Source organism: Hippocampus comes, unplaced genomic scaffold (assembly GCF_001891065.2).
Source record: "Hippocampus comes isolate QL1 unplaced genomic scaffold, H_comes_QL1_v1.1 scaffold295, whole genome shotgun sequence".
Taxonomy (NCBI): domain Eukaryota; kingdom Metazoa; phylum Chordata; class Actinopteri; order Syngnathiformes; family Syngnathidae; genus Hippocampus; species Hippocampus comes.
Window position 1 is genome coordinate 554,425 of NW_017804848.1, and position 22,654 is coordinate 577,078.

Genomic DNA, 22,654 nt, shown 5'->3' on the forward strand with positions numbered 1-22,654 from the left:
CGCACGAGACCGCGTTCCCGTTTGCTCTTCACCTTCGACCGTGATCCAGGCCCGTTCGGATGAGAATGTCTGTCCGTGGAAGTCGACCTCGCACCAGTACTGGCCCGCATCCTGTTGCTGGACCGACTTCACGCTGAAACGCAAAAGTGGAGTTTGGACTCGAACTAGAATTTGGAAAAAGGACTGGGACTGGGACTGGGACCACTCCACGAGGTTCTGGTCGGCCGCTCGGTGTCTTAAAATCCAAATGTGTGTGGCGATTCCGGTGAGATCATCACACAGCTTGACTGGTTTCAGACCGGCAAAGTCTTGTGGGAAATCGAGGTCTCTCGGTTCTCGCTGACTTCGAGTTCAACCGGAACATTCTTCTTGGTGCTCGCGTTACAATTATTACAAGGTGTGACCACGCGGCGAAGGCGAGAAACAGATGAAGCCAAGTGGCAACAACCACCACGACAGAGAGAGCAACTTGTTTTCCACCTTGACCGAGCGCGGCTCCCGCGGACCCCTTTGGTTCCGGGTACCTGTGGTAGGTTTCCCAGTGTTTCTCCCCGAGGGCGATGAACATCTGGTCGCTGCTGAGGAGCCGAGCGCCGTCCTTCATCCAAACCACGTCGGGCTCCTCCGCGCCCTCCACGGCGCAGCCCAGACGGACGGCGTTCCCCTGAGAGGCCGTCTGGTTGCTCGGGTGCCGGCTGAACGTCACGCCGCCTGACAGATGACGCAGAAGATACCTGATGGCCTTTGTTTCGTTTTGTTTTTTTTGTTTTTTTGTGCATTTGATCTTGCCCGTTAAAAAATATACTGTCCAGTAAACGCTCATCCCTCACACACGCACACAAACGTGACATCATCCCTCTTCCCGTCCATCCACGCCGACGTCACCCCGCTGCGGTGTTTTGATGACGTCAACACGGCGTTTCGCGACCGGTGATCGATAACACGCTGGAATTCCAAATCATCGGGAGAACGAAGGAGGCTCGCGCACACTTTCAACCGCGTCAAAGTACGAAAATTGACCGAAAGTGCGAAAAGTCCCATTTATTCGAACGTAACAAGTAGCGCACCTGACCCTCCCACCAGCAATCAATTCGCCGATCAAAAACGATCAACTGATGCAGTGCACTCACCGATCGCGCAGCAGGTTAGCACAGCGACCAGCGCGAACCTCAGCGCCAGCCCGAGCATGTTTTGTTTGTCCGCCACTAGCGCGCACGTAACTGACGTGCCCTCGCGCACGGTCACGTCCTGCGAATGTGGGGGGGAAAAAGAGAAAGTGCACTTTTGACCCCCCCCAACCCCCCCTGCCTGGTGCGCTCACAAACACGCTTGCCCGCTTCGATCTGACGTCAACTCGCGGCGCAAAAAATGGAGAAGGAAAACCGGGAGAAGAGTTCTGGAAGAAAGTTCCTCGTCGGCAGGCGGGTTGGTGACCATGGGGGAGGTTGCTGCGGGGGGCACTGCTTTGCCGAGGTTGTGACGACGGTGACGTCAGGTGACCGCACCGGACGTGGAATTCTACGCCTTCGAAATAAGACGCTTGCACGTATTTTCTGTGCATTTATGCTAACCGAAAAACATAAGACAATAAATTGCGAATCACGTTCAATGGAGCGCGTCGACCTCACCGTGTGGAGGTTGTGGGTTCGATCCCGGCTCCGGCCTTCCTGTTGGCGTGGGTTTTCTCTGGGTACTCCGGTTTCCTCCCCCGTTCCAAAAACATGCATGGCAGGCAGATTGAACACTAAATTTTAGGTGTGAGTGTGATCGCCGGATGTTTGTTTGTCTCTGTGTTCCCTGCGATTGGCTGGCAACCCAAAAAAAAAAAAACAACCCAAAAACACCGATCCTCACCAGGGATGAGCTACAGCTACAAATGAGGTAAAATGTGACTTTTTTTTTTAAAAAACAACCCAAAAACACGATCCTCACCAGGGATGAGCTACAGCTACAAATGAGGTAAAATGTTACTTTTTTTTTTTTTAACTGATATATCCAACCGATTGATTTATTGTCAATAAATACACTTGACATTTTCTTCATGGAGATTGTTCGTTGATTCAATTTAAATTATGAATGATACCATGAAAGAATTGAGTTAATATTTGATCAACAAAAGCAATTTTTTTTTTTTTACAAGCCTACATCATTAGTGAAAACAGTTTAGTGTCCTTGGTATGCTTTTATCGTGAGAGTTCATCGCTCAATCATGTGACAAAAAGAAACAGAAATAGCTTGACGCTGGCTAAGGGCAAACAACGATTAGTGAGGCCCGCATGGCAGCTATTATGCAAACACACCGACATGGCTGACACGTCAACGCCATCAGACGAAGGGCATCCGAAGACTTCCTCTTTTCTGCATCCTCGGCGGGGAAAAACATGCAGCTGATGAGCCTTTGTGACTCAAAGAGAACGGTTTCCATTTCCGCTCTGTTCCTCTGGATGGCCACGGCAAGTCTGCTGCGGCGGCGGGGGGTGGGGGGGGAACAAATGACTTCCTGGCGGGACACAAGCGGCGCTAACTGGCGGGAAACACAACGGGATCGTCTCTTGGCTCTTCTTCCACTTCTCCTTCCCGTTTTGCGTCGGAAGAGGACGACAACGCAGTGGCGCTTTTTCAGGAAAACTTCTTCTTGGTGGCGGTGAAACGCTCCATGTACTGGGAGGGAAGACGCGGTGGTCAAATGCTGCTCTCTGATTGGCCGAAGCGCAGAGCGGGTTGCCATAGCAACAACACTTATGTTGATATTTTATTGCCGTGCGGAATAAATGAACAGTCTGGGGGCTCGACTAACATTTATTGTCTTAGTACGTGCAGCGTGTTTCAGATGTCCAGCTCAAGTGGCGAGTTTACGCTTTAAGTCTTCGCTTTGCCCGAGAGGGACAACCGATGTTGAAGCGCTACGGCGTTCATCTTATCTACGAATGGTTCCATTCGCTTTAAGTTTTCTCTTTTGCAGAAGATTGGCAGTTATGGCCGTCGCTTCGGCCTTCATCGGAGCCGTCGATACTTTCTAGTGACGTGCTTTCAAAACAGCTGACCGGGCTGGGAGACCTTCAAAATAAGACTCCTCGACCCGGTCGATCGAGGCTGCGCAGTCAGCCAGGTCAGTTTTTTCTTTTCACCCTAAATAAATAAAACAACCGGAAACCGAATATACCGATGATGATTTTGCAGATCATTTCCCAAAGGAAATCTTACTTCTTCAGTCCATGAATTTGCTCGTTTTCGGTTATTACATTTTTTTATTTTTATTTTTTGAAACGCCTGCGGAAAATCAACTTTCACGCCGGAGCGTCCTCACCTTGTCGTAGCCCTCCAGGTCCCGTAGACTCTTGACCTCAAAGAGGTTTCCTTCCACCGAGAAGAGAGACACCTGCGACTCATTCAAAATGGACAGCGGGATGGCGGCCAGGTCCAAACAGTTCTCCTCCACGCGCAGAACTTTGAGGCGAGGGCACCGAGACACATCCGCCGACAGCAGCGAGATCTGGAAGACCAGCACAACTTCCATGGTTCCCAAGGCAGATCTGCGGGTTCGGTCTCATTGGACGGATCCGATATCTATCCCCTCACCGGCTCTGGAACACTTTCCAAAATCGATGACGGTCAATCCAGTCGGGCGTGACATTTGTTGAGCGCAAAGTAGACTACGCAAAGCAAAAGCCGTTTCTCAACAACAGCCGGAAACGCCGCCGGCTTCTCTAGGCCCGGGCTCGGCTGAGCTTGACAGAGGCTAAGTGGCAAGGTGTTCTGTGGTCTGACGAGTCCACATTTCCATTTGTTTATGGAAATTGCGGACGTCGGGGAGGAAAAGAGCCGTCCGGACTGTTCTGGACGCAAAGTTTAAAAGGCGACGTGCGAGATGGCACAGAGCCGCGTTGGTGCCAATGGCATGGGGAACTCATTCTGAAAGGCCCGTACAGGTTTTGGAGAAACATACGGTGCCCTCCGAGGAGCGTCTTTTGCCCAAGCACATTCTGCATGTGCTGCGACCGCCCGGCTTGGTCGTCAAAAGAGGGCGGCTACTCGACTGGCCCGCCTGCAGTCCAGACCCGTCTCCCACGGAAAGTGTCTGGCGCATTACAAAGCGTCACATACGAGAGCCCGGACTGTTGCAGGGATGAAGATCAAGCCAGAATGGGAACCAAGACCACCCGCAAAACTTCAGCGGTTTGTCTCCTCCCTTCCGAAACGCTGCTCCAAGAAAAGGTGATATCACAAAGTGGGAAACAAGACCCTGCTCCAGTTTTTTTGGGAACCTGTTGCAGCCCCCGGGCTAATTGTTTGGTACCTGGTTCTGGTTGAGGTTGATCTCAATGACTTGTAACTCTGACACCTCCGGCGGCACCCTCTGAATCTGGTTGCGGGACAAATCCAGCAGATCCAGGTGTCTCAGGCCTCCGAGTCCGGTAGGGAACTCCGAGATGCGGTTCCCAGCCAGGATGAGGGTCCGCAGGGCCTTGAGCTGGTCCATGGTGGGCGGGAGATGCTGGATCCGGTTGGAACTCAGACTAAGAGTCTCCAGTTTCTTCAGCTTCCCGATCTCGTCGGGGAGTCCGCCTGAGGACCAAAAAGCAACCCCACGTGAGCGTTGAAGAGTTTGATGCCTCGTTTCAGCGCCACTGACCTTTGGATCGTGACGATTTGCACTCACCCAGCCTGTTGGCGTTGAGGGTCAAACTCCGGAGCTGCGCATAGTTTCCAATGGAAGGAGGAAGCGACTCCAACTTGTTGTCAGACAGGTCCACGGTTCGGAGGTTTGCCGTAAGCCGCTGCAGTTCCTCGGGAAACTGAAGACAATAAGGTACCAGGACATGCTGACCGTCAAAGACAACATGGAACCGGAACATACAAATTATGTGGCTCTAGGTGGTACTACTGTGAAACACGTACATGCTGACTGTACCTGAAAACAGATACAGTATATAATACAACAACTTGCTGAGCCTGGACAGTATTAGAACACGATGACAGTAGAATCCAAACCATACTTCAAAATGCAGACCGTCAAACTAAAATGGTACCCAAACACGCTGGTACCAGACATGTCTCACCTCCGGAAGTCCTTTTCCAGTGAGCTGGAATACTCCCGTCTTCTGGGAAGTCTCCAGGTGGGACTTGAGAGCGCTGTTCCCCATCCGGACGGAAGGTCCAAACTTTCTCCGTCACGGCGGCACTGTCCTTGCACATCAATGTCAATCTGTCTCAGTCAATTGCAACCTCAATTAAAATAAATAAATAAATAAAGACAAGAAAAATCCACACGTCACGTCACACTGTGATTCAAAATATTCAACCGTTGCGGACCTCCAGCTGTCAATCAAATAAAAAAAAATAAATAAATAAAATGAGGTGAAAAACAATTGTAAAGAGTACACCCACCTTATCTATATTTATATTGCACTTAATTGAACTGTGTACACTGAAACTGAAACATTTATTTTTGTGAATGCTAACACTTTGTTTTACTTCTTTCTACACCCCCCCCCAATTTTGCTGCTGTAGACTGTAAATTTTCCCCCGCCCGTGTGGGACAAATAAAGGATATCTTATCTTATAAGATGGAAGTTCGTCGGTACCAAAGTTGATGACATCAGCCTGTCACTGGGGACGCTAAATAGCCGCAGCATCCATGCCTGCTTGTTCATCATTCGTTATCATGAGTCATTAAAAGGCGACGAAAACTCGAACCACTCGACCAGAAGGTTCGGTCCATTCTGTCGAGCGCGTGTACCTTTGTGTGTGTGTTTGTGTGTGTGTGTGTTTGTGTTATGGGGGCAGGGGGCGAAGCTAAACTCACATAAGCGAAACATCAGTTACCATGCTAAGCGCTAGCACAGTTCCAGACTCGGCCAGGCGGCTCACTTACGTCACAGTGACGAATTGTTGCACTCTTCTCGTAGTACAACCTGGAGACGATTTAAACATTCAATATGTTGATGAAAAATTTGTTTTACAAAAAAAAAAAATGTTTTTTAAAAGTTCCGAGAATAGAGCCGCCCTGTAACTGTGAACGGATAATCCCCACATGTGACGACATATTACGCACGCGCAGTACAGCGCGTTTGTTTATGTCTTAGAGGAAAAACGTCATCGTCACTCCGTACAATCATTTACAATTCATCGAGATTTGTAATGTCTCCATGCAAAAAGACTGATTTCATTACATTAATATTTCTGTCTGGAAAAGTTTGGTGACGTAACTGCTTCCTTTGATTTGCATTTCCGCGCAGCTGGGATAGGCCAACCGGAAGAAGGCGGCTGACGAAGACTCATTGCGCAGGCGCAGAGACTGTCAACAAAACAAGCATGGGCGAAGTGGCTGCGGACAAAAATGTGATTTGTGACTTGTGATATTGATCGAACACCGCACGAGCAATTGATAAACGTCATGGACGCCGTGAAGGAGCGACTGGTTCATTTCGCAGAAGAGGCTCACGGTACGACCGTAGATATTTTTTAAAGCGCTGACTTTACTTGTAACATACTTATGACTACCAATATGCTAGTACTAATGATATTTACACTATTACTATGCATACACGATTAAAACTAATATCATTCATAACCTTACTACTAATACTGATTCTTCCTCGACTTGTTCTCATACTATTTGGATAACTTACAAGACTAGTCCTGCTAACACCACCCACTCTACTAATACTACTAATTACTTCTGCTAGTTATACACCCCGTCCTACCAGTACCTCGACAATAATAACAGCACTACTTTTTCTTTAAGTAATATTACTAGTGCTGTACTTCTACTACCGAGTACGTACTGGTAATTACCACTTCTGCCTACAAGCTGAAGTACTGCACTTTTGCTGTGTTAAATTTACTCTGCTTTAAGGCGAACACTCCCATGACTAATTTATTTGCATTACGATTGTGAACCATATTGCAACTCGCAACACTGCTAACTACCTCCACTATTTCTACTTGCATCGGCATGACTACATACCACTGCCAACAATGTTGGATGATGATAACGTTTCAGATTTGTATCTGACCCAATCGGTGCCTTACGTGGACGGTCCACCCGAGCCGCTTGACTTCTACCGCCAATGGATCGCTCCCAACAAGCCGTGCGTCATACGTAACGCCTTGGATCACTGGCCGGCTCTGTCCAGGTGGACGCCCGCGTACCTCAGGTAGGAGGATGTTTAAAACTCCCGCCGACAGGCATCCGAGGACACCCCCGGCTGGAGCGCGGGCCTCTCTCGCTTCCTGTCTGCAGGGAGAAGGTGGGCTCCAAGGTCATCAGTGTGGCGGTGACCCCCAACGGTTACGCCGACGCCGTCAAAGGCGATCGATTCGTGATGCCTGAGGAGCGGCGCATGAGCTTTTCCTCCGTGCTCGACGTCATCCAAGGAAAGGTACGAATGAGGTCGATTCCAAAAATGAGACTAACACTTACATTTTATCAATTGTGTTTGTGTGTGTGTGTGTGTCGTCGATTCCAAAAATGAGACCAACATTTTATCAATTGTGTTTGTGTGTGTGTGTGTGTGCATCAGGTGAAGCGGCGGGGCGTGTTCTACGTTCAGAAGCAGTGTTCCAACCTACTGGAGGAGCTCCCCGAGCTGACGGACGACGTGGAGGCGCACGTTGCCTGGATGAGCACGGCGCTGGGTGAGCGTGCGCGCTCGGTCGCGCCGTTTGATTTGCGCGCCCGTCGCTTATCCCTTTGTCCTTTGTTCAGGGAAGTTCCCCGACGCCGTCAACTTCTGGCTCGGCGAAGCCAACGCCATCACGTCTTGTAAGATCTGCTCGCCATGTTGCCTGATGAAAACAAAAAACAAAAAAAAACAAACAACAACAACAACGTGTTGCGTTTCCCGTTTCAGTACACAAAGATCCTTACGAGAATCTTTACTGCGTCATCTCTGGACAGAAGGACTTCATCCTGCTGCCACCCACCGACAGACCCTTCATTCCTTATGGTAACCATAGCAACTGTGGTAACAACCTCTGTGCTAACCATAGCAGGCTAACTAACAGTTACGCTAATCACAGTCACCCAAGTAACCGTAGCAACAGCCTTTACTTGCTAACCATAATAGCAAGCACTTTGGTAACTGCAACCACGGTAACCACAGGTACAGTGCGAACACTCACGCTCGCGCCGGTCCTTCGGTAACCATCGTGACACGTCACGGCACTTTCCGTCGCCATAGTAACAGCCCTGACAGCGAAGCCCGTATCCCAACGACAAGCGCACGGTCGCGAGTGTCGGTGAAGGTAGCAAATGCGCCTTTGCGCCCGGGTTCGTGTTTTGTAACATACTAGACAGTAACCATCGGAACATAGTAACCGACAGGGCTGGTAACATGCACGGTAACCATAGCAACAGCAAGTACAGTAACAACAGTGCCCGCGGTGTACCAGCCTTTACACGGTAACATCCCGTCGCCTACTTTCGATGCCGGATTCTGGTAACCACGGTAACCATGCGCCACCAGGCCTCTACCAGCCCGCCGTCTACCGCCAGAAGGACGACGGCGACTTTGAGGTGGTGGACCGGAGCGAGGGCGAGAAGGTGCGTGCGTCCGAGCGGCGGCGAGTGGCTCCCGCGTCCTCTCTGACCCTGCGGCCCCCGCTGTTCTCCCCGCCGCCAGGTGCCGTGGATCCCCGTGGACCCGCTGGCCCCGGACCTGGAGCGCTACCCCGCGTACGGGCGAGCGAGACCGCTGCGCTGCAGCGTGAAGGCGGGAGAGATGCTCTACCTGCCGTCCTTGTGGTTCCACCACGTCAGACAGTCGCACGGCTGCATTGCGGGTCGGTTGCACAAATGACGAGACAAGCAATCAATCAATCAATCAATCAGGAGCGTGTTAAAACACACGTGGGATTTGTCTGTGACCACACACATGTGCAGTCCAGTAAAACTAGACGTCTGCACGTTTTTTTTTTTTCTTCTAGTGAACTTCTGGTACGACATGGACTTTGACATCAAGTACAACTACTTCACGCTTCTGGACGACATCGCAGCCGTCACCTCCCAACACTGAGCTGACCGCCGGCCGGCCTGCCTGCGGCGCCCCGCAGAGCCACACGGGGGCGACGTGACAAATCGCGTCACGTTGCAAGGGGCTCGATGAAACCGAACTAGGACTTGATGAGGACTTGGTGTGAACCGTGTCCGGAGGCGGAGCCAAAATAGTTGAGCTTGTGCATTTTCGTTCATGAAGCCCCGACTGCGGACGCGACCAAAAAGCGTCATGTCTCGCGGGCCGAGCCGCGTAAGCTGCATGCTAAGGGGAAAAAGTACCTCAGTTCAAGCGTCGCGGTTGTCATCGCGAGCGATGAGTGCTCGATATTGTCAAGGCGGAGAGATAAACGATCATTTTGAATGCACGGTGGCAGAGGATCCAAGTGCCTCGTTGTAAAGGTGGAACTCATTCCGCTCCAGAATCCCACTCGGGAAAATCTTGGCTGCCATGTACGACGCCCCCACGCACGTACTTTGTCCAAACTTGTGACTGCCGTCAGAAAATGTCCGTTAAAAATAACGCAGGTCGGTCAGATGGACGCGATATGTCACAATCAGACTTGGCCGCGAGCACAGGTAACCGTTCGCTTGGTTTCATTCAGATTAAATTCCATGTACGATGCCCCCACGCACATACTTTGTCCAAACTTGTGAATGCAGTCAGAAAATGTCCGTTAAAAATAACGCAGGTTGGTCAGACGGACGCGATATGTCACAATCAGACTTTGAAATAGCCGCGAGCGCAGGTAACCGTTCGCTTGGTTTCATTCAGATTAAATCCAAGAAGGACAAGCCAACAAGTTAGAGGCGCTTATCAAAAAGTACTTTTTCTTTTTTTAAATCTGTCTTTTTATTGCAGCGTCTTCAATACATCCACTTGGCTTTCTTAAAAGTCATATTTATGTACACGTAAACACCAACAAAAGTCGGGGGGGGGGGGCTAAAAACGTTGCCGCGCAGCTCAGTCGTCTGCGCTCCTGCGGCAGACCGCGACGCCGACGGCGCAACAGGCGGGCACCCAGCGGTTGTCGTGGAGCCCCACGTTGCAGCCGGGGGCGTCCCTGCGCAGGCGGTGGCAGCACAGCCAGAAGCCGGGCCCGAACGGCAGCGCCTGGCAGTACGGCTTGTGGTGCCAGCGGCACAGCGACACGTCGCCGCGCCCGTAGCGCCGCTTGCACTTCTTGCAGGGGTCGTCGCGGTAGCGGGGGTCCGACACCCACAGGGAGTCGGCGGGCCGCACGCCGTAGTTCTCGATGACCGACTTGAAGTAGCGGCACGTGCACTTGAGGGCCGCCAGGGTGCGGGTGGGCAACAGCACGAAAACGCCCACCAGCACGTCCTGCGGCAGCGTCGCCAGAGTGGGCGGCGGCTCCAGCAGCTCGCGCAACCGCCGCCTCATCTCCGCAAAGTCATCGGCCGCCTCCGCCTGCTCCGCCTCCGACTCGTACGAGCGGATGCGAGGAGACGGCGGCGAGGGCGCGGAGAGAAACAACAACCCGGGAGGGGGCTCGGTCTCCCCGAGCGAGGGCGGCGTCTCCGGAGCCGCGGCGCCACCCGGAGGGGGCGACGGGGAGCGTTCGGTCGGGTCGTCGCACCGAGTGTCAGCGGATGGCGAGGGCAGAGGGGACAGAGCGGGACCGGCGGTCAGCAGGAGGCGGCCCACCCACCTCCTCGGTCTTGTGAACGAGCCCCCCTCGTCGCGACGCTGCAAACACTCCAGCTTGGCGACCACGTCCGACACGCGCACGCTCTCCGGGTCCTCCGGCAGGGGCGGCATTCTGGCCATGGCCAGCCTGGCGTGGCGCGCGCCGCTGCGGCGGCGCTGCTCCAGGAACGCCACCATGGCGCCCACAGACACCTGGTGCTCCGCCCCCTCCGTCAAACTCTGGTCGGAGGCGCCGGCGGGCGGCCCGTTTCCCGGCAGGGCGCCGGGATCCCGCCGGAGGTTTTTGTGACCCGCGGACCTCCGCCGTCGCTTGGCGTCGCCATTTTCCCGACGGCTGCTCTTCACCTTCCCGGCCCGGGTCGAGGGGGCGCGGCCGGCACGGACGGAGCCGGGGTCCGGAGCGAAGAGGGCGATCTTCTCGCGGACGTGGCCCGGCTTGATGACGGCGCACATGTCCAGGAAGGCGGCGGGATCGTCTTTGGCCGGACAAAGCGAGAGCGGCGGGGGGGCGGCCCGCCCCCTCAGCGTGTTGCCGGCGATGGCGCTGAGGGGGCGCCGCCCGCCACCGCTGACGGCCCGGGGCGGCGTGCGAAATCCCGACAAATCCACGCACAGCTCGGAGCGCAGCGGCTTGACGTGCATGGCGGGTCTGGAGACGGGGAAGCGCACGTCAACTTGGCAAGGCCGCCATGTTGGACGACCGCGGGGGGCCAAGAGGCAGGCTTTACCTCCAGATGGCGCCTCGATTGGCTTAGGGTCAAAGGAGGAGGAGCCCGGTATGACTGGCGGCTTGTCACATGTCGCGCCAGGTGAGCGAGACGAGGGCTCGTCAACGGGAGATGACCTGCAGGGTTCAAAGTTCAGGCGGGACACTCACCATTTGGCAATCAGCAGGAAGTGACGCGTCGCTACGGCGCGGAGATTACTCTTGACGTCAACAACATTTGCGACAAAGTGAGCGCAGAGTAAAGTTCGGCGAAAAATCAACAGGCACTCGTCCTCATGGGCATTTCTTTGTCTTTGCTCTTCCGCTCATCTTTTCTTCACGCTTCCTTCTTTCATTCTCCTGACTTTCACTTTTCCTCCACTGAGTTCCTCTTTCCACCTGCTTCGCTTCTCTCCTCTCCTTCGTCCCTTCCGTCATTCCTTCATTTTCTCTTGGCTTCTTTTCCTTCCTCAACTTTTTCATCTTTTTTTTCCTTATGCCATTTTTTTTCAACCGCCCCCTTCGTCCCTTCCTTCGCCTTCTCCCGACGAGTTCGCCATTTGCACGCAACACCGAGCTCTGCGCACTGCCCTGGGAGGTGGCGATCGTCCTGACATGCGTACACCGAACGCGCAAGTCAACTTGAAAAGGCCCAAACGTTCGAAAAGGGGGAGCCGCGCACCCTTGCGAGGTGTGCACGCTCCAATGGCGCCGGGGACGCCCGATACCGGCGCACACCTGGCTGCCGGTCGGCGGGGTCGCGTCCGTCACTGGGCTAGATCGATGTGCGCAATGTTTGTTAGCATCGCAAGCTAACAGGCGCGAGAGGCCAACAACAGACAGGCCGACTCACCTGATCCCGATCCGTCCTTGATCGGCCGGCGAGGGGGGGGGGCAGGGGGGGGGGCGCTTCGGGGCCTCCCAAGAAGGCTTGGGACGCGCGCGGCACTTCCACGACGGACGAGACCTTGACTTCGGTCTTCGCTTTTGGCTTTTACCTCCAGCTGGAGCCGCGGCGCCGTGACGTCATCGGACGTACGAAGATCGTCTATAGTGAAGAAGATCGCACGCACCTGCGCTCGAGCGCTTCTTCTTCGTTTCGTGGAGTGATACTTTTTTTTTTTCTGATCTGCTTCATCCTCACAAGGGTCGCGGCGCGTGACGGAGCCTATTCCAGCTGTCCCCGGACACCCTGAACTGGTTGCCAGCCCATCGCAGGGCACACGGAGACCAACAACCATCCGCACTCATACTCACACCGAGGGACAATTTGAAGTGTTCGATCAGCCTGTCATGCATGTTTTTGAATGTGGGAGAAAACCGGAGTACCCGGAGAAAACCCACGCAGGCACGGGGAGAACCGTGTATATATAATACACACACACACGCACACACACACAGTTTGTTGGTAAATAAACCATTCAACATTGCAGTGGTTGCAGTGCCCCCTCGTGGGAGTAGTCCGCAAGCCGCAAAACGCTTTGACAGTGGGCCCCCGATAGTCGCGGGGGGGGGGGGGGCGCAAACGGTAGGGGACACAAATAGCAAAAACTGTGAGAATCGATCTCATCGTAGCGTTCAGGTTTGAGAGAGAGCGAGGTTGTGAAAAAGTGCTTTTTTCCATGAAGAGCAACAAGTGTCTGTCACATAACATATGGAGGCAAACTCAGGTGAGGAGAATTGGATATTTGTTTTTCAAGCATTCGATGATGCTTCCTTCCTTCATCCTCCCTTTCCAGATTTTTCTTTCCCCGCTTTTCATTTCGACCTTCTTTCCTTCCCTTCTTTTTTACCTTCTTCCCCCCTTGTCTTGCTTGCGCCCTTCTCATGTTCTTTTCCAGATAAACTGACAAACAAGTGTCATGGGCTTCGAGCCGACTTTATTTTTCAAACTCCGCTAGGTGTTGACGGCCTGCGTTCAGAGGTCAGCGGGTGAGAGGTCAGAGGTCACTGGATGCTGACGTGCGAAAGGGACAGGTCGTTGTAGATGTCCAGACTTCGGATCTGACCGGGGTTTCCACCGCGGTGCTTGAAGTGCAACAGGTGAGAGCCTTGAACGGACACCACAAACGCGCTCGACGTGCACTCGATCTTCAACTGAAACACACACACACAGAAATTCAAGTGCGCAAATATAGACACGGACACACAGAAACACACACGCACATGCAAATACACATGTTTTTGTTAGCGTTGCTATTATCTTCATCATCATCATCATCGTTATCGCATGGCTGGTTGGCGGGCATGCGCGTGTTCACCTCGAAGGGCTCGCCGGGCGTAAAGGGGAAGCGCGACAGGTCCCTCTCCTCGCTGCCCCACCTGCCGCCGATTTTGCTGTTCCTCACGATCACCTTCCTGCCGCTCTCGTTGAATCGAGGGTTGAAGTGGAACGCCAGATCGCAGTCGGTGGAAAGGTCCACCGTCACCCTGAAGGCAGCGCGCAGCCACGTTAGCGCTTCTTGGCACCAGCCACAATGCAGTCGTCATCTGCGTCGCTATCGTTTGGTTGGTCACGATTACCGTGAGCATCAAACGCTTTCTCCTTGTCATCGGCATCCGTCATTGCGTCATCATTATCGTCTTCGCTGTTCTCATTTCATTATATTCTCATGTCACCGTCATCGTTATTATCGTCCTGATCTTGTTTGCCGTTCTCATTCGTTTCAGATCATCATCGTTGTTCGTGTCATGATGATCATCGTCACTATCGTCTTCCTTGCGACTGACTGCCTGGTGCACTTGCTTCGTTGACCGAAGCCAGTTTTGCAGAGGGTGAAGAGGAACATCCTCAGTGTCTTGCCCCCGAACACCGGCGAGCCGCAGGGCTCCGTCCTCAGCCCCTCGTTGTTCACCCTGATGACCCGGGACCGCGGAAATCTGGAAATCTCGGCCCGGTCTGGCACCGCAGCGGTAGTCGTCAGCTGCACCAAGGAGTGCAGCTCACCATGGGACTGCCGACCCCCTTCCGTCCTGACCCCATCGAGAATCTAATAAAGGACTGCATCTCAATCTGGTTTGGTGCCATCAAGGCCGGCGGAGGATAACATCCGGACCCCGCCCCCCTTGCATCTGAGACATTGTCCCGAAGCGTTGCCCGAGCAGAGCCCGGCACACCCCCCCCGGACCCTAGCCACACCCCACCGCGGACACTTTTTCAGGCCGACCTCTGGCGCACGTGGTTCCGCGGTCTCCGCTGTCTAAATCTCAGACATCACTGTCGTCATCACTATCGTCGTTCGTGTCAAAATTGTCGTCCGACTGACTTGTCAGCTTTGGGTTTGATGCTTCCTTTGATGTGAATGACGCTTCCGCTTCTCAGTCCGTTGGGAATCTTTTGGTTGTACGGGACCGTCTGGAACACAAACAGGAGTCCTTTGTTTTGGGAAGATCACCGATCAAAATTGTTCCGCGCAAGTTGAGACGCGTGTGTGCTGCGGTACCAGAGAAGTGTTCGCTGCCGTTCCGGGAGATGGAGCGGGCCAGTCCCCGCTCCCTTTTGACGGGGATGGCCACTGACCTCCGCCTGCGGCCGGGGGCTGCCCTCCGGGCCACTGACCTGCCCCTCCGTCGGCTGGGGGCTGCTGTCCGGGCCACCAACCTGCCCCTCCGCCGGCGGGAGCGGGCTGCCCTCCGGGCCACTGACCCGCGACTCCAGCTGCGGGCTGATTTTGAGGCCACGTCCGACTGCGGGCTGCCCTCCGGGCCACTGACCCGCCCCTCCGCCGGCTGCGGGCTGCTGTCCGGGCCACCAACCTGCCCCTCCGCCGGCGGGAGCGGGCTGCCCTCCGGGCCACTGACCCGCGACTCCAGCTGCGGGCTGATTTTGAGGCCACGGACCTCCACCCCAGGTGGGGTTGGCGGGCCCACCTGGTGACAGAGGTGAAATTGGCGAAGGACTCGTCACGATCGTCAAATCTCACCCCCGGCAGAACTTACCAGGCCGGTTGGGCTGTTGCGGCCAAGCCATGCTTCCTGACGATTGGGTGCCGGCCCCGGAGGGGGAGCCATCGTCAAGAGCGTCGGAGAGCTGACAGATAAACGACAACAAAAAAAAGTGAACACGGCACACACACACACACCTTCACCAGATGTCCGTAAGAGGGTGTGGTGCGTCCATCGGAATGTTCTCTACGAACACGCACGCGCACACACATGCTTGCTCGCACACACACACACACACACACACACACACACACACACACACACAGGTTCCTAGACACCGAGAAGACAAAAACGTGACTTACATCCATCTTCTGTGGTGAAGCAGACAGACGAGTGCCAACTTGAAGAAGAATACAAACTGGTTTGAGTGGCTAGCAAAAATGTGTGTCATCGCTCTGTCTCACACTCACTCCTCTCATGGTCACTTTATTAGGCCGAATAGCAAGTCGTGTTTACGATTGGCCACTTTTCCAAATATTTGCTCCAGAAGGTGCGATTTGTACAAGCAGTGGGTGTCGTCTCTCTCACCCACACGCCTGACAGACATTTGATTAGGTACACCCCACCTGAGCTGTGTGGCCGAGCGACGGCGGCTCCTTCATATTTTGACCACCTTGCAGGCAAAATATTCGGAACCGCGGTGGCTGGCGCTGACCCAAACAAAATGAGACAGCTCATCCAAAATGGGGAAAAAGATGAAAGAAAGAAGTTGACCTTTCAACTTCTTTCTTTCACCTTTTTCCTGCCATCATGAGCTGATCGTGACGGCAACGAACGATCAGGTTTGAACTCAATCAAAGCAAAGAAGCGATAAAAGTGAATAAGTTCACCTTACCTGCGCCGCGCAACGCCGTCGAGTTTGTGTGCGAATTTGAGTGTGTGCGCAAGCCTCGCCTTGTTTGCAAACTCAGGCCACACCCTCAGATGAATTCTTGCCTTAGTCTGTTGCCATGACAGCATAGAAGTGACATGCAAAACACACACACACACACACACACACAACAGGGACAACATTCTTCACACACAATTCATCCGACGCGCGTGCGTGCAAAAAGTCATCATTGTTGTAGGAATGTTTCCCGGTCTGTATGAAGTCAGTCAATCCCAAAAGGTAAGCGGAGCTGCGGTCTTAGCACAGGTTAAGGATAGCAGATCGCGTCGATTGTGACCTTTGGCTGAATTGCGGCGAAAGGGTTCAAAACAGTCGATTGATCGAGCGATAACGATGATGTCAAGAAAAAAATACTGTTGCCACGGTAACAGGGCCTCAATCATCACCCAAAGAAGACAATCGTCATGACTTAGTGCGATTATTTAATTCCACATCCAATACTTTTTTTGCAGAAGAGAAACAAAAAAAAGCTCATTCGTGCGATGAGCTCAACGAACAAGAACAAACTGATTTTGTTCAGGCACATTACAAACCACGCCGTTTAAATAATTCCATCTTTATTGCTATTCGTAAGAAATGATAAAAATGACTAATTAAAAATCAACAATGTCCATCATGAAGCTATTACGCCACATTTTATTGTGGTAGAAAACTACTTCCTGAAGCTAAAACCTTTTCCGGGTAGACCGCCACACCCCACCTCCGATGAGGCTGGCTGCAGGGTCCTAAAGCCGCCGGCCACCACATTGTCAAATGTCATCAGCGGGCCTTCGGCGCCTCGACAGTACGTTAGAAGAAATCACTTGAGTCTTCTGAGGATGGCGACATCTTCTCGGGGGCCGCCGAGGTTCTGATGCTCACTTCCGGTTGGCCTGAAAACAAACACACACACACACACACACACACACACACACACACACACACACACAGTGTAAACTCTGGTATCTCTGTCGAATAGCTGACACTGCAAGTGCTAAGTGAAGGCGGTGTGGCGGAACACGCATGAGCACAAGGACGCGCTAATATTGAAGTATGCTGCCCCCTGGTGGGTCGTTCAAGGAGTCGACGCCAGAGGACAAAGACACAGGGCTTCATTGTACCATCCATCCATTTTCTGATTCGCTTAACCTCACGAGGGTCGCGGCCGGGGGTGGTGGCGCTGGAGCCTATCCCGGCTGTCTTCGGGCAGTAGGCAGGGGACACCCTGAACCGGTTGCCGGCCAATCGCAGGGCACACGTAGACGAACAACCATTCGCACTCACAGTCACACCTCGGGACAATCTGGAGTGTCCCATTAACCTGCCAAGCATGTTTTTCGGAATGCGGGAGAACAGGCAAAGTCCACACAGGAGGGCCGGAGCCGGAATCGAACCCCGCGCCTCTGCAAGGTGAGGCCAAGGTGCAGACCGGTCGACCACCCGCCGCGCCGCCTTACTCGTATCACACATCAGAAAATAAAAGGTCACGTATGATGAGTTTGTGTGGTTACGGTGACGTGGGACTTGTTGGCATGTTGCTGTGTGTGAAAAGCACCTTTGACAAGAAAAGAGCGCCGCGGTGCGTTTCCTACCTGCTTGTGGGCTCGACCTTTTGAACGGCAACACCTGTCAAAACACACACACACACACACACACACTTCATATTGAGCCGCGTTGGGTGTTGGGATGCGCGCGCGTGTTCAAGTGTGTCAGTCTGTGAGCGCACGAGACCTGAGAGGGTTCACTTTGGAGGTCGGAGGCCGGCATGTGACTGGCCGCCGAAGGCAGGTCCAAGTCGACGCCGCCATTGGTCGGCTACGTAGGCGAACAACCATTCGCACTCACAGTCACACCTCGGGACAATCTGGAGTGTCCCATTAACCTGCCAAGCATGTTTTTCGGAATGCGGGAGAACAGGCAAAGTCCACACAGGAGGGCCGGAGCCGGAATCGAACCCCGCGCCTCTGCAAGGTGAGGCCAAGGTGCAGACCGGTCGACCACCCGCCGCGCCGCCTTACTCGTATCACACATCAGAAAATAAAAGGTCACGTATGATGAGTTTGTGTGGTTACGGTGACGTGGGACTTGTTGGCATGTTGCTGTGTGTGAAAAGCACCTTTGACAAGAAAAGAGCGCCGCGGTGCGTTTCCTACCTGCTTGTGGGCTCGACCTTTTGAACGGCAACACCTGTCAACACACACACACACACACACACACACACACACACACATACATACACTTCATATTGAGCCGTGTTGGGATGCGCGAGCGTGTTCAAGTGTGTCAGTCTGTGAGCGCGCGAGACCTGAGAGGGTTCACTTTGGAGGTCGGAGGCCGGCATGTGACTGGCCGCCGAAGTCAGGTCCAAGTCGACGCCGCCATTGGTCGGCTCCAAAATGGCCTCTGTTGAATGATGAGATCAGTGTTACGCCACCACCGTGATGATGTCACTTCAATGACATCATCTATGATGTCACCGCTAGTCATTGCTGTGATGTCACACCTCCAGAGTGATTGATTTTTCGATCAAGTTGAGGAGCGATCGAGTCCGACACTTCACCTGAGCTTAGCTCCTCCTCCTCCTGCCCCGAAAAACACAGCAGGTCAGAGGGTCAAGTGCGCTGTGTGTGTGTGTGTGTACCAGTGATCTCTCTCCTTGGACAGTGTGCGCTATCTCCATCATGTGCACTTTGACCTGTCCTTCACTGGGGGGCTCAAGGTCCTAGAAAAGGAACAGGAAGTGATTAGTCACAGACAGGAAGTGATCAATGAGGCAAACAGGAAGTGAATTGTGATAGAAAGGGTGTGACCAAGAAGGCAGCGAGTGATTGACAGGAAGTGATTTAACAACAAATTCCAAACGCAGACAGGACGTGATCAGAAGCAAACAGGAAGTTGTCAAATGCGCTGACAGGGAGGGATCAAAAACAGACAGGAAGTAAAAAAAAAAAAAAAAAAAAAAAGCCAGACAAGTGGAGATTTTTTTTTTCCTCACCTCATCTTGAAGGGAACTCGAGGAAGTGTCCGCTTCTGAAGAAGGAAATGATTTATTTTGGTGACTGTGAAGTCTGAAGGCGGTTTGGGTCTTTTACCCGTCGTGGCATCCGCGTGCTTGAAGCTGATCAGCAGTTCTCCTTCCGAGACCAGTTTGAGGCCCGTCTCGCTTCCAGTCACCGTACTGCTGTTTGAGCTGCTGCCGGTGCTGGTGCTGTCATCGGAAGCAGCGGAGGGAGACTTCGGATCGTCCTGAGGTGGGGGGGCCGCCGGGGAGGGGGCGCGCGGAGGCGAGCGAACGGCTTCTTCCACTTGCGCTTCCGGCGGTGGTGATCGGGTGTCCAGGTGCTCTTCCTTGTCGTCCGACGGCGGGCTGGCTTTCCCCGAGGACGGCGCGTCGGCGACTTGATGGACGGAAGGGGGAATTTCTGCGGGGGGGCTCGGTTCGGGGCTGGGGATGGGCGTGGCTACAGGCTCTGAAGGCACAAAGCGGCAGTCAGCGGAGAGAACAAATCGTTTGACCACACTTGGCTTTCGGGACCGCGTTGGCTATCGCTGGCTCGTTCCTGACTTGCGAATCGCTAAGCGGGGCCGCCTTGAGATACGAGCGAGCGACCCAACCTATGAGTTGCCGACGACTCGTTTGACTGCAGACCACTGAGAAATTTGGGCCGGCTTGGTATCTCGGGCTGATGTGTGTTACACTGCCGCCAGGTGGCCAGAAGGAGCAGCGCAACGGCAAACGAATTGAGGCCAGAGCTGATCAATTCTTTCCACTCGATTCGATGATGTCACTATAGGGCGCTGCTTTTGTTGTCGTCTGAAATAATGCACTTTGCGTTGAGTTGAGTTCACAACTAATGGCGCTTGCATTCATTTCAGTGGAGAAAACGGACTTGACAAGCAAGCGTTTGGAGTCGCGAGAGTGAACCCCGACCTCAAGGCACCAGTATGTGTGCTTCTCGTAAAGCGCCGAGTGCGAGGACTGAGGTGACTCCTGCAAACGCTATGACGACGATTCGCCGCGAGCGCTAATGCTGCTAATGCGAGAAGCGCGAGGACTGCACCACCTGGAGGGGCCGTGACGCTCGGCTGCGGGGAATCGTCCATCGGCAAGCTGGTGGCTTCAGACGGCGCGGGCGTGGAGAGAGGGAGGGGCTCTTCGATGGACGCAGCGGGACTCGGAAGCGGGGTGGGCAGAGGTGTCACCACCACAGGAACCGCGGGGACCACAGGAACGGTTTCCCCCCGGAAGGAAGAAGGTCCCCCCGGGCCAGGATTCGGTCCCGGCCTCGGTCCTCGATCCGGCGCGGGTCCCGGAACCGGCGGCTCCCTCGGAGCCAGCGCCTGGTCCACCATCTCGGACAAAACCTCATTCACCAGCTCCTTGACCAAAGGTGAGTCCACTTGAACGCCGGCATCCACGAAGAACTGAAGACCTCCGCCGCCGGCCGCCTCCACTGCGGCACGCAAGCACAGCGCAAACTTCACCATCCGGCCGCTCTGGAAAGGAGCGGATTCCAGATGTCTTCGCTCACCGACGTCCGAGGCGAGACTCGGCTCCTCGGCGTCCGACGGCTCATTCTGCTCAGGGAGCGCAGGCGGGGACCGCCCGCGGATCATTCTCGCCATCAGCTGCTGCTCCAACCTGAACGCAACGCCAGAGTCAACCGCGGCGGCGGGAGTTTGATCGTTTCCTCATCTGGATTATTCGCTAAACTTGTTCGGACGAGTCCGTCGGTCAACTTTACGGCTCCGCAATCGCGTGTCAAGCGGAACACGAAGCCGTCGGCGAATGTCAGACGGGTTGCGTCTCACCATTGCACCATTCGGTCGAGCGTGCGGTCGTCCAGGTTTGGCGCAGAGCTGCGAGGAGGCGGAGAGACGGCGCCGCGGTTCTCGGCCGGGCGGACCGGACCCCGGTAGACGAGCGGAGGAGGAGACGGATCGCCGTCCTGGTGAAACGCTCCCTCGTCCCCGGCGGACTCCTCCTGCCCCTGGAATGAGGTCGCAGGTGGGATCAGGCTTCCGCTCGGCGTCAGTGAACAAATGTGGAGCCTTGTCAGATGGCGGCTAAGCGGCGACACGATGGCAGATGTACGACGTGGTCGGTACCGCATCGGCGACGGACAGGAATTCCCTCCCGGGGATCTCGCCGCCTTCATCCGGATCGTCCTGGCTCGTCCTCGCCACGCTTTCCGCGGCGCCGGATGGAGCGGGCCGCGCGTCGCGGTCATCCGGTGGCTCCGCTTGCTCTTGCTCGAGACCCGCGGGCGAGTCCGGTTGGACCTGGCAAAAAGACAAAGGAGGTCTGCCGCCCGGATGCCAAGTGGCCACTTGGGCCTCATTTGGGAGAGTTCCAGCTCGAAGGCACACGTCGTGGAAAATCCGTTTGGGTTGCAGGGTTCCTTGGGTGGTGAACTCAAGCAAATGTGAAGTTCCTGAAGGTCAGGCCCCCTTTCGACCGCAAGACCCACCTGGAGTCCTTCATCCGCCGCAGCTCCCGACTCCGCGGCGAGATCCCGGTCCTCCTCCAGGGGTCCGGGACTTGGTTGGGAGGGAGGATCCGGAGCGGGAGGATCTGGAGTGGGAACGGGAGGAGGGCCTGCTGTGGGTGGCTCGTGCTCCGCCTCCGCGTGGGCCAGAAGTGAAAATGCGACAGGAGGTGAGGACACGTTGTGCCGACACCTGGGGGAGGGGCCTATCCTCGGATGCGCTTGGGATGCAACGGGATAAGGTTGAAAAACGTTGCGGTGGATTTGCGCGTCGTCAACCGTGTTACTGACCGAGCGGGATGGCCACAGACGGAGAGGGAACCTCGGCAGGGCCCACGGGAAGGTCGGCGGATTCCGCAGAGGGCAGGCGGGAGGACCGGCGCGCCGCCGCTTTCGGCTGGGAGCCTTTCATCGTGGCGCCTGAGAAGAGGTGACGAGAGCAACTTCTTGTTTCCCACGGACACGAGCCAGTCCTCTGCTAACGCGACAAAGTGCAGGAAGAGCACTACTTTTGTCCAAAGGGTGCTCCTCACCTCACTTCAACCTAATTCCTTGGCACCACAAGATGGGGCCAAAGCGCTACTTGGATCGTGGAAGGGCCCCGCCAAGGGCACAGATCTCTCTCGGGCAGCATCTCAACGGCTTCTTTTAGTCATTATACTTTTCGAATTCATCTGTTACCCGTATCAGAGCCCCCCCCCCCCAAAAAAAAGAATTGGGGGGGTGGGGTAATCTGATTCATTTAAATGTTGTGGACACAATGAGACCCCCCCCTCCTCCAAACACGTCTGACCTTTGGCGCCTTCCACCGCCTGGGGGCGCGGCTTCCTGTTGACGGGCGGCGCCGTCGAATTGAAGCGAGGCGGCGGGCTCCTCCTGAGGCCCGGCGTCGGCCCCTTGCGGGGCGCTCTCCCGTACAGACGCGTCAGGTAGGATTCGTCGTCCGCGGGCCGCAAGGCGGCGGCGGCGGGCCCGG

General features: G+C 54.7%; 6 protein-coding genes and 1 long non-coding RNA gene across 16 annotated transcripts in view; 1 reads left to right on the forward strand and 6 right to left on the reverse strand.

Moving 5' to 3' along the window:
• Nucleotides 1–1,550, reverse strand: part of tyro3 (TYRO3 protein tyrosine kinase) — a 7,265-nt gene extending 5,715 nt beyond the window's left edge. The window contains exons 1-3 of the mRNA XM_019877347.1: nucleotides 1,131–1,550; nucleotides 525–711; nucleotides 33–133 (exon numbers count right to left, since the gene is read on the reverse strand). Coding sequence (XP_019732906.1) covers nucleotides 33–133; nucleotides 525–711; nucleotides 1,131–1,188 — 346 coding nt within the window. The 5' untranslated portion in view covers nucleotides 1,189–1,550. The remainder of the gene's footprint in view (nucleotides 1–32; nucleotides 134–524; nucleotides 712–1,130) is intronic.
• Nucleotides 1,551–1,985: 435 nt separating this feature from the next.
• lrrc57 (leucine rich repeat containing 57) lies at nucleotides 1,986–6,206 on the reverse strand. 2 transcript variants are annotated; one of them, XM_019877753.1, is made up of 6 exons: nucleotides 5,876–6,206; nucleotides 5,061–5,226; nucleotides 4,661–4,796; nucleotides 4,298–4,566; nucleotides 3,308–3,493; nucleotides 1,986–2,661 (listed from the first exon to the last, which is right to left on the reverse strand). In XM_019877753.1, the coding sequence occupies exons 2-6, from the start codon at nucleotides 5,142–5,144 to the stop codon at nucleotides 2,620–2,622; spliced, it is 717 nt and encodes a 238-aa protein (XP_019733312.1). In that variant the 5' UTR covers nucleotides 5,145–5,226; nucleotides 5,876–6,206; the 3' UTR covers nucleotides 1,986–2,619. The 2 variants fall into 2 exon arrangements, with proteins under 2 accessions (XP_019733312.1, XP_019733303.1); XM_019877744.1 differs by having other exon boundaries at nucleotides 5,061–5,187; nucleotides 5,876–6,205.
• Nucleotides 6,207–6,267: 61 nt separating this feature from the next.
• jmjd7 (jumonji domain containing 7) lies at nucleotides 6,268–9,530 on the forward strand. The gene is made up of 9 exons (XM_019877645.1): nucleotides 6,268–6,446; nucleotides 7,007–7,160; nucleotides 7,247–7,385; nucleotides 7,527–7,641; nucleotides 7,712–7,768; nucleotides 7,857–7,952; nucleotides 8,472–8,548; nucleotides 8,628–8,787; nucleotides 8,932–9,530. The coding sequence occupies exons 1-9, from the start codon at nucleotides 6,398–6,400 to the stop codon at nucleotides 9,018–9,020; spliced, it is 936 nt and encodes a 311-aa protein (XP_019733204.1). The 5' UTR covers nucleotides 6,268–6,397; the 3' UTR covers nucleotides 9,021–9,530.
• Nucleotides 9,531–9,629: 99 nt separating this feature from the next.
• The window catches only part of LOC109520511 (uncharacterized), a 15,056-nt gene continuing 2,031 nt past the window's right edge, over nucleotides 9,630–22,654 (reverse strand). Inside the window, exons 2-3 of the long non-coding RNA XR_002169193.1 lie at nucleotides 16,054–16,060; nucleotides 9,630–9,724 (exon numbers count right to left, since the gene is read on the reverse strand). This is a non-coding gene — a long non-coding RNA (uncharacterized LOC109520511). The remainder of the gene's footprint in view (nucleotides 9,725–16,053; nucleotides 16,061–22,654) is intronic.
• fbxo34 (F-box protein 34) lies at nucleotides 9,931–12,499 on the reverse strand. The gene is made up of 3 exons (XM_019877621.1): nucleotides 12,227–12,499; nucleotides 11,396–11,511; nucleotides 9,931–11,316 (listed from the first exon to the last, which is right to left on the reverse strand). Exon 3 carries the CDS (start codon nucleotides 11,307–11,309, stop codon nucleotides 9,963–9,965), a length of 1,347 nt encoding a protein of 448 aa, XP_019733180.1. The 5' UTR covers nucleotides 11,310–11,316; nucleotides 11,396–11,511; nucleotides 12,227–12,499; the 3' UTR covers nucleotides 9,931–9,962.
• lgals3b (lectin, galactoside binding soluble 3b) lies at nucleotides 13,234–16,250 on the reverse strand. Of its 9 annotated transcripts, none has more exons than XM_019877719.1 (9): nucleotides 16,154–16,250; nucleotides 15,621–15,658; nucleotides 15,313–15,403; nucleotides 15,183–15,243; nucleotides 15,096–15,143; nucleotides 14,817–14,949; nucleotides 14,640–14,728; nucleotides 13,635–13,803; nucleotides 13,234–13,470 (listed from the first exon to the last, which is right to left on the reverse strand). In XM_019877719.1, the coding sequence occupies exons 2-9, from the start codon at nucleotides 15,624–15,626 to the stop codon at nucleotides 13,321–13,323; spliced, it is 747 nt and encodes a 248-aa protein (XP_019733278.1). In that variant the 5' UTR covers nucleotides 15,627–15,658; nucleotides 16,154–16,250; the 3' UTR covers nucleotides 13,234–13,320. The 9 variants fall into 9 exon arrangements, with proteins under 9 accessions (XP_019733278.1, XP_019733232.1, XP_019733215.1 ...); XM_019877673.1 differs by having other exon boundaries at nucleotides 14,817–15,031; nucleotides 15,088–15,143; nucleotides 16,154–16,248; XM_019877656.1 differs by having other exon boundaries at nucleotides 14,817–15,031; nucleotides 15,088–15,243; nucleotides 16,154–16,249.
• The window catches only part of kiaa0586 (KIAA0586 ortholog), a 6,223-nt gene continuing 183 nt past the window's right edge, over nucleotides 16,615–22,654 (reverse strand). Inside the window, exons 2-15 of the mRNA XM_019877596.1 lie at nucleotides 22,472–22,627; nucleotides 21,970–22,098; nucleotides 21,661–21,899; nucleotides 21,299–21,472; nucleotides 21,002–21,180; nucleotides 20,722–20,831; nucleotides 20,254–20,643; nucleotides 19,282–19,659; nucleotides 19,185–19,219; nucleotides 18,831–18,911; nucleotides 18,693–18,771; nucleotides 18,495–18,592; nucleotides 17,782–17,815; nucleotides 16,615–17,082 (exon numbers count right to left, since the gene is read on the reverse strand). Coding sequence (XP_019733155.1) covers nucleotides 17,000–17,082; nucleotides 17,782–17,815; nucleotides 18,495–18,592; nucleotides 18,693–18,771; nucleotides 18,831–18,911; nucleotides 19,185–19,219; nucleotides 19,282–19,659; nucleotides 20,254–20,643; nucleotides 20,722–20,831; nucleotides 21,002–21,180; nucleotides 21,299–21,472; nucleotides 21,661–21,899; nucleotides 21,970–22,098; nucleotides 22,472–22,627 — 2,165 coding nt within the window. The 3' untranslated portion in view covers nucleotides 16,615–16,999. The remainder of the gene's footprint in view (nucleotides 17,083–17,781; nucleotides 17,816–18,494; nucleotides 18,593–18,692; nucleotides 18,772–18,830; nucleotides 18,912–19,184; nucleotides 19,220–19,281; nucleotides 19,660–20,253; nucleotides 20,644–20,721; nucleotides 20,832–21,001; nucleotides 21,181–21,298; nucleotides 21,473–21,660; nucleotides 21,900–21,969; nucleotides 22,099–22,471; nucleotides 22,628–22,654) is intronic.

Coding starts and splice junctions, on each gene's coding strand:
- lrrc57 (XM_019877753.1), bottom strand. CDS start 5,144: ATGGGGAACAGCGCTCTCAAGTCCCACCTGGAGACTTCCCAGAAGACG. Junction 4,797..5,060: donor CTGGAAAAGGACTTCCGGAG/GTGAGACATGTC, acceptor TATTGTCTTCAG/TTTCCCGAGGAACTGCAGCG. Junction 4,567..4,660: donor CCTCAACGCCAACAGGCTGG/GTGAGTGCAAAT, acceptor TTTGGTCCTCAG/GCGGACTCCCCGACGAGATC.
- jmjd7 (XM_019877645.1), top strand. CDS start 6,398: ATGGACGCCGTGAAGGAGCGACTGGTTCATTTCGCAGAAGAGGCTCAC. Junction 7,161..7,246: donor TGGACGCCCGCGTACCTCAG/GTAGGAGGATGT, acceptor TCCTGTCTGCAG/GGAGAAGGTGGGCTCCAAGG. Junction 7,769..7,856: donor AGCCAACGCCATCACGTCTT/GTAAGATCTGCT, acceptor TTCCCGTTTCAG/TACACAAAGATCCTTACGAG.
- fbxo34 (XM_019877621.1), bottom strand. CDS start 11,309: ATGCACGTCAAGCCGCTGCGCTCCGAGCTGTGCGTGGATTTGTCGGGA.
- lgals3b (XM_019877656.1), bottom strand. Junction 15,244..15,312: donor GCAACAGCCCAACCGGCCTG/GTAAGTTCTGCC, acceptor CTCTGTCACCAG/GTGGGCCCGCCAACCCCACC. Junction 15,032..15,087: donor CGCAGCCGGCGGAGGGGCGG/GTCAGTGGCCCG, acceptor ATCAGCCCGCAG/CTGGAGTCGCGGGTCAGTGG.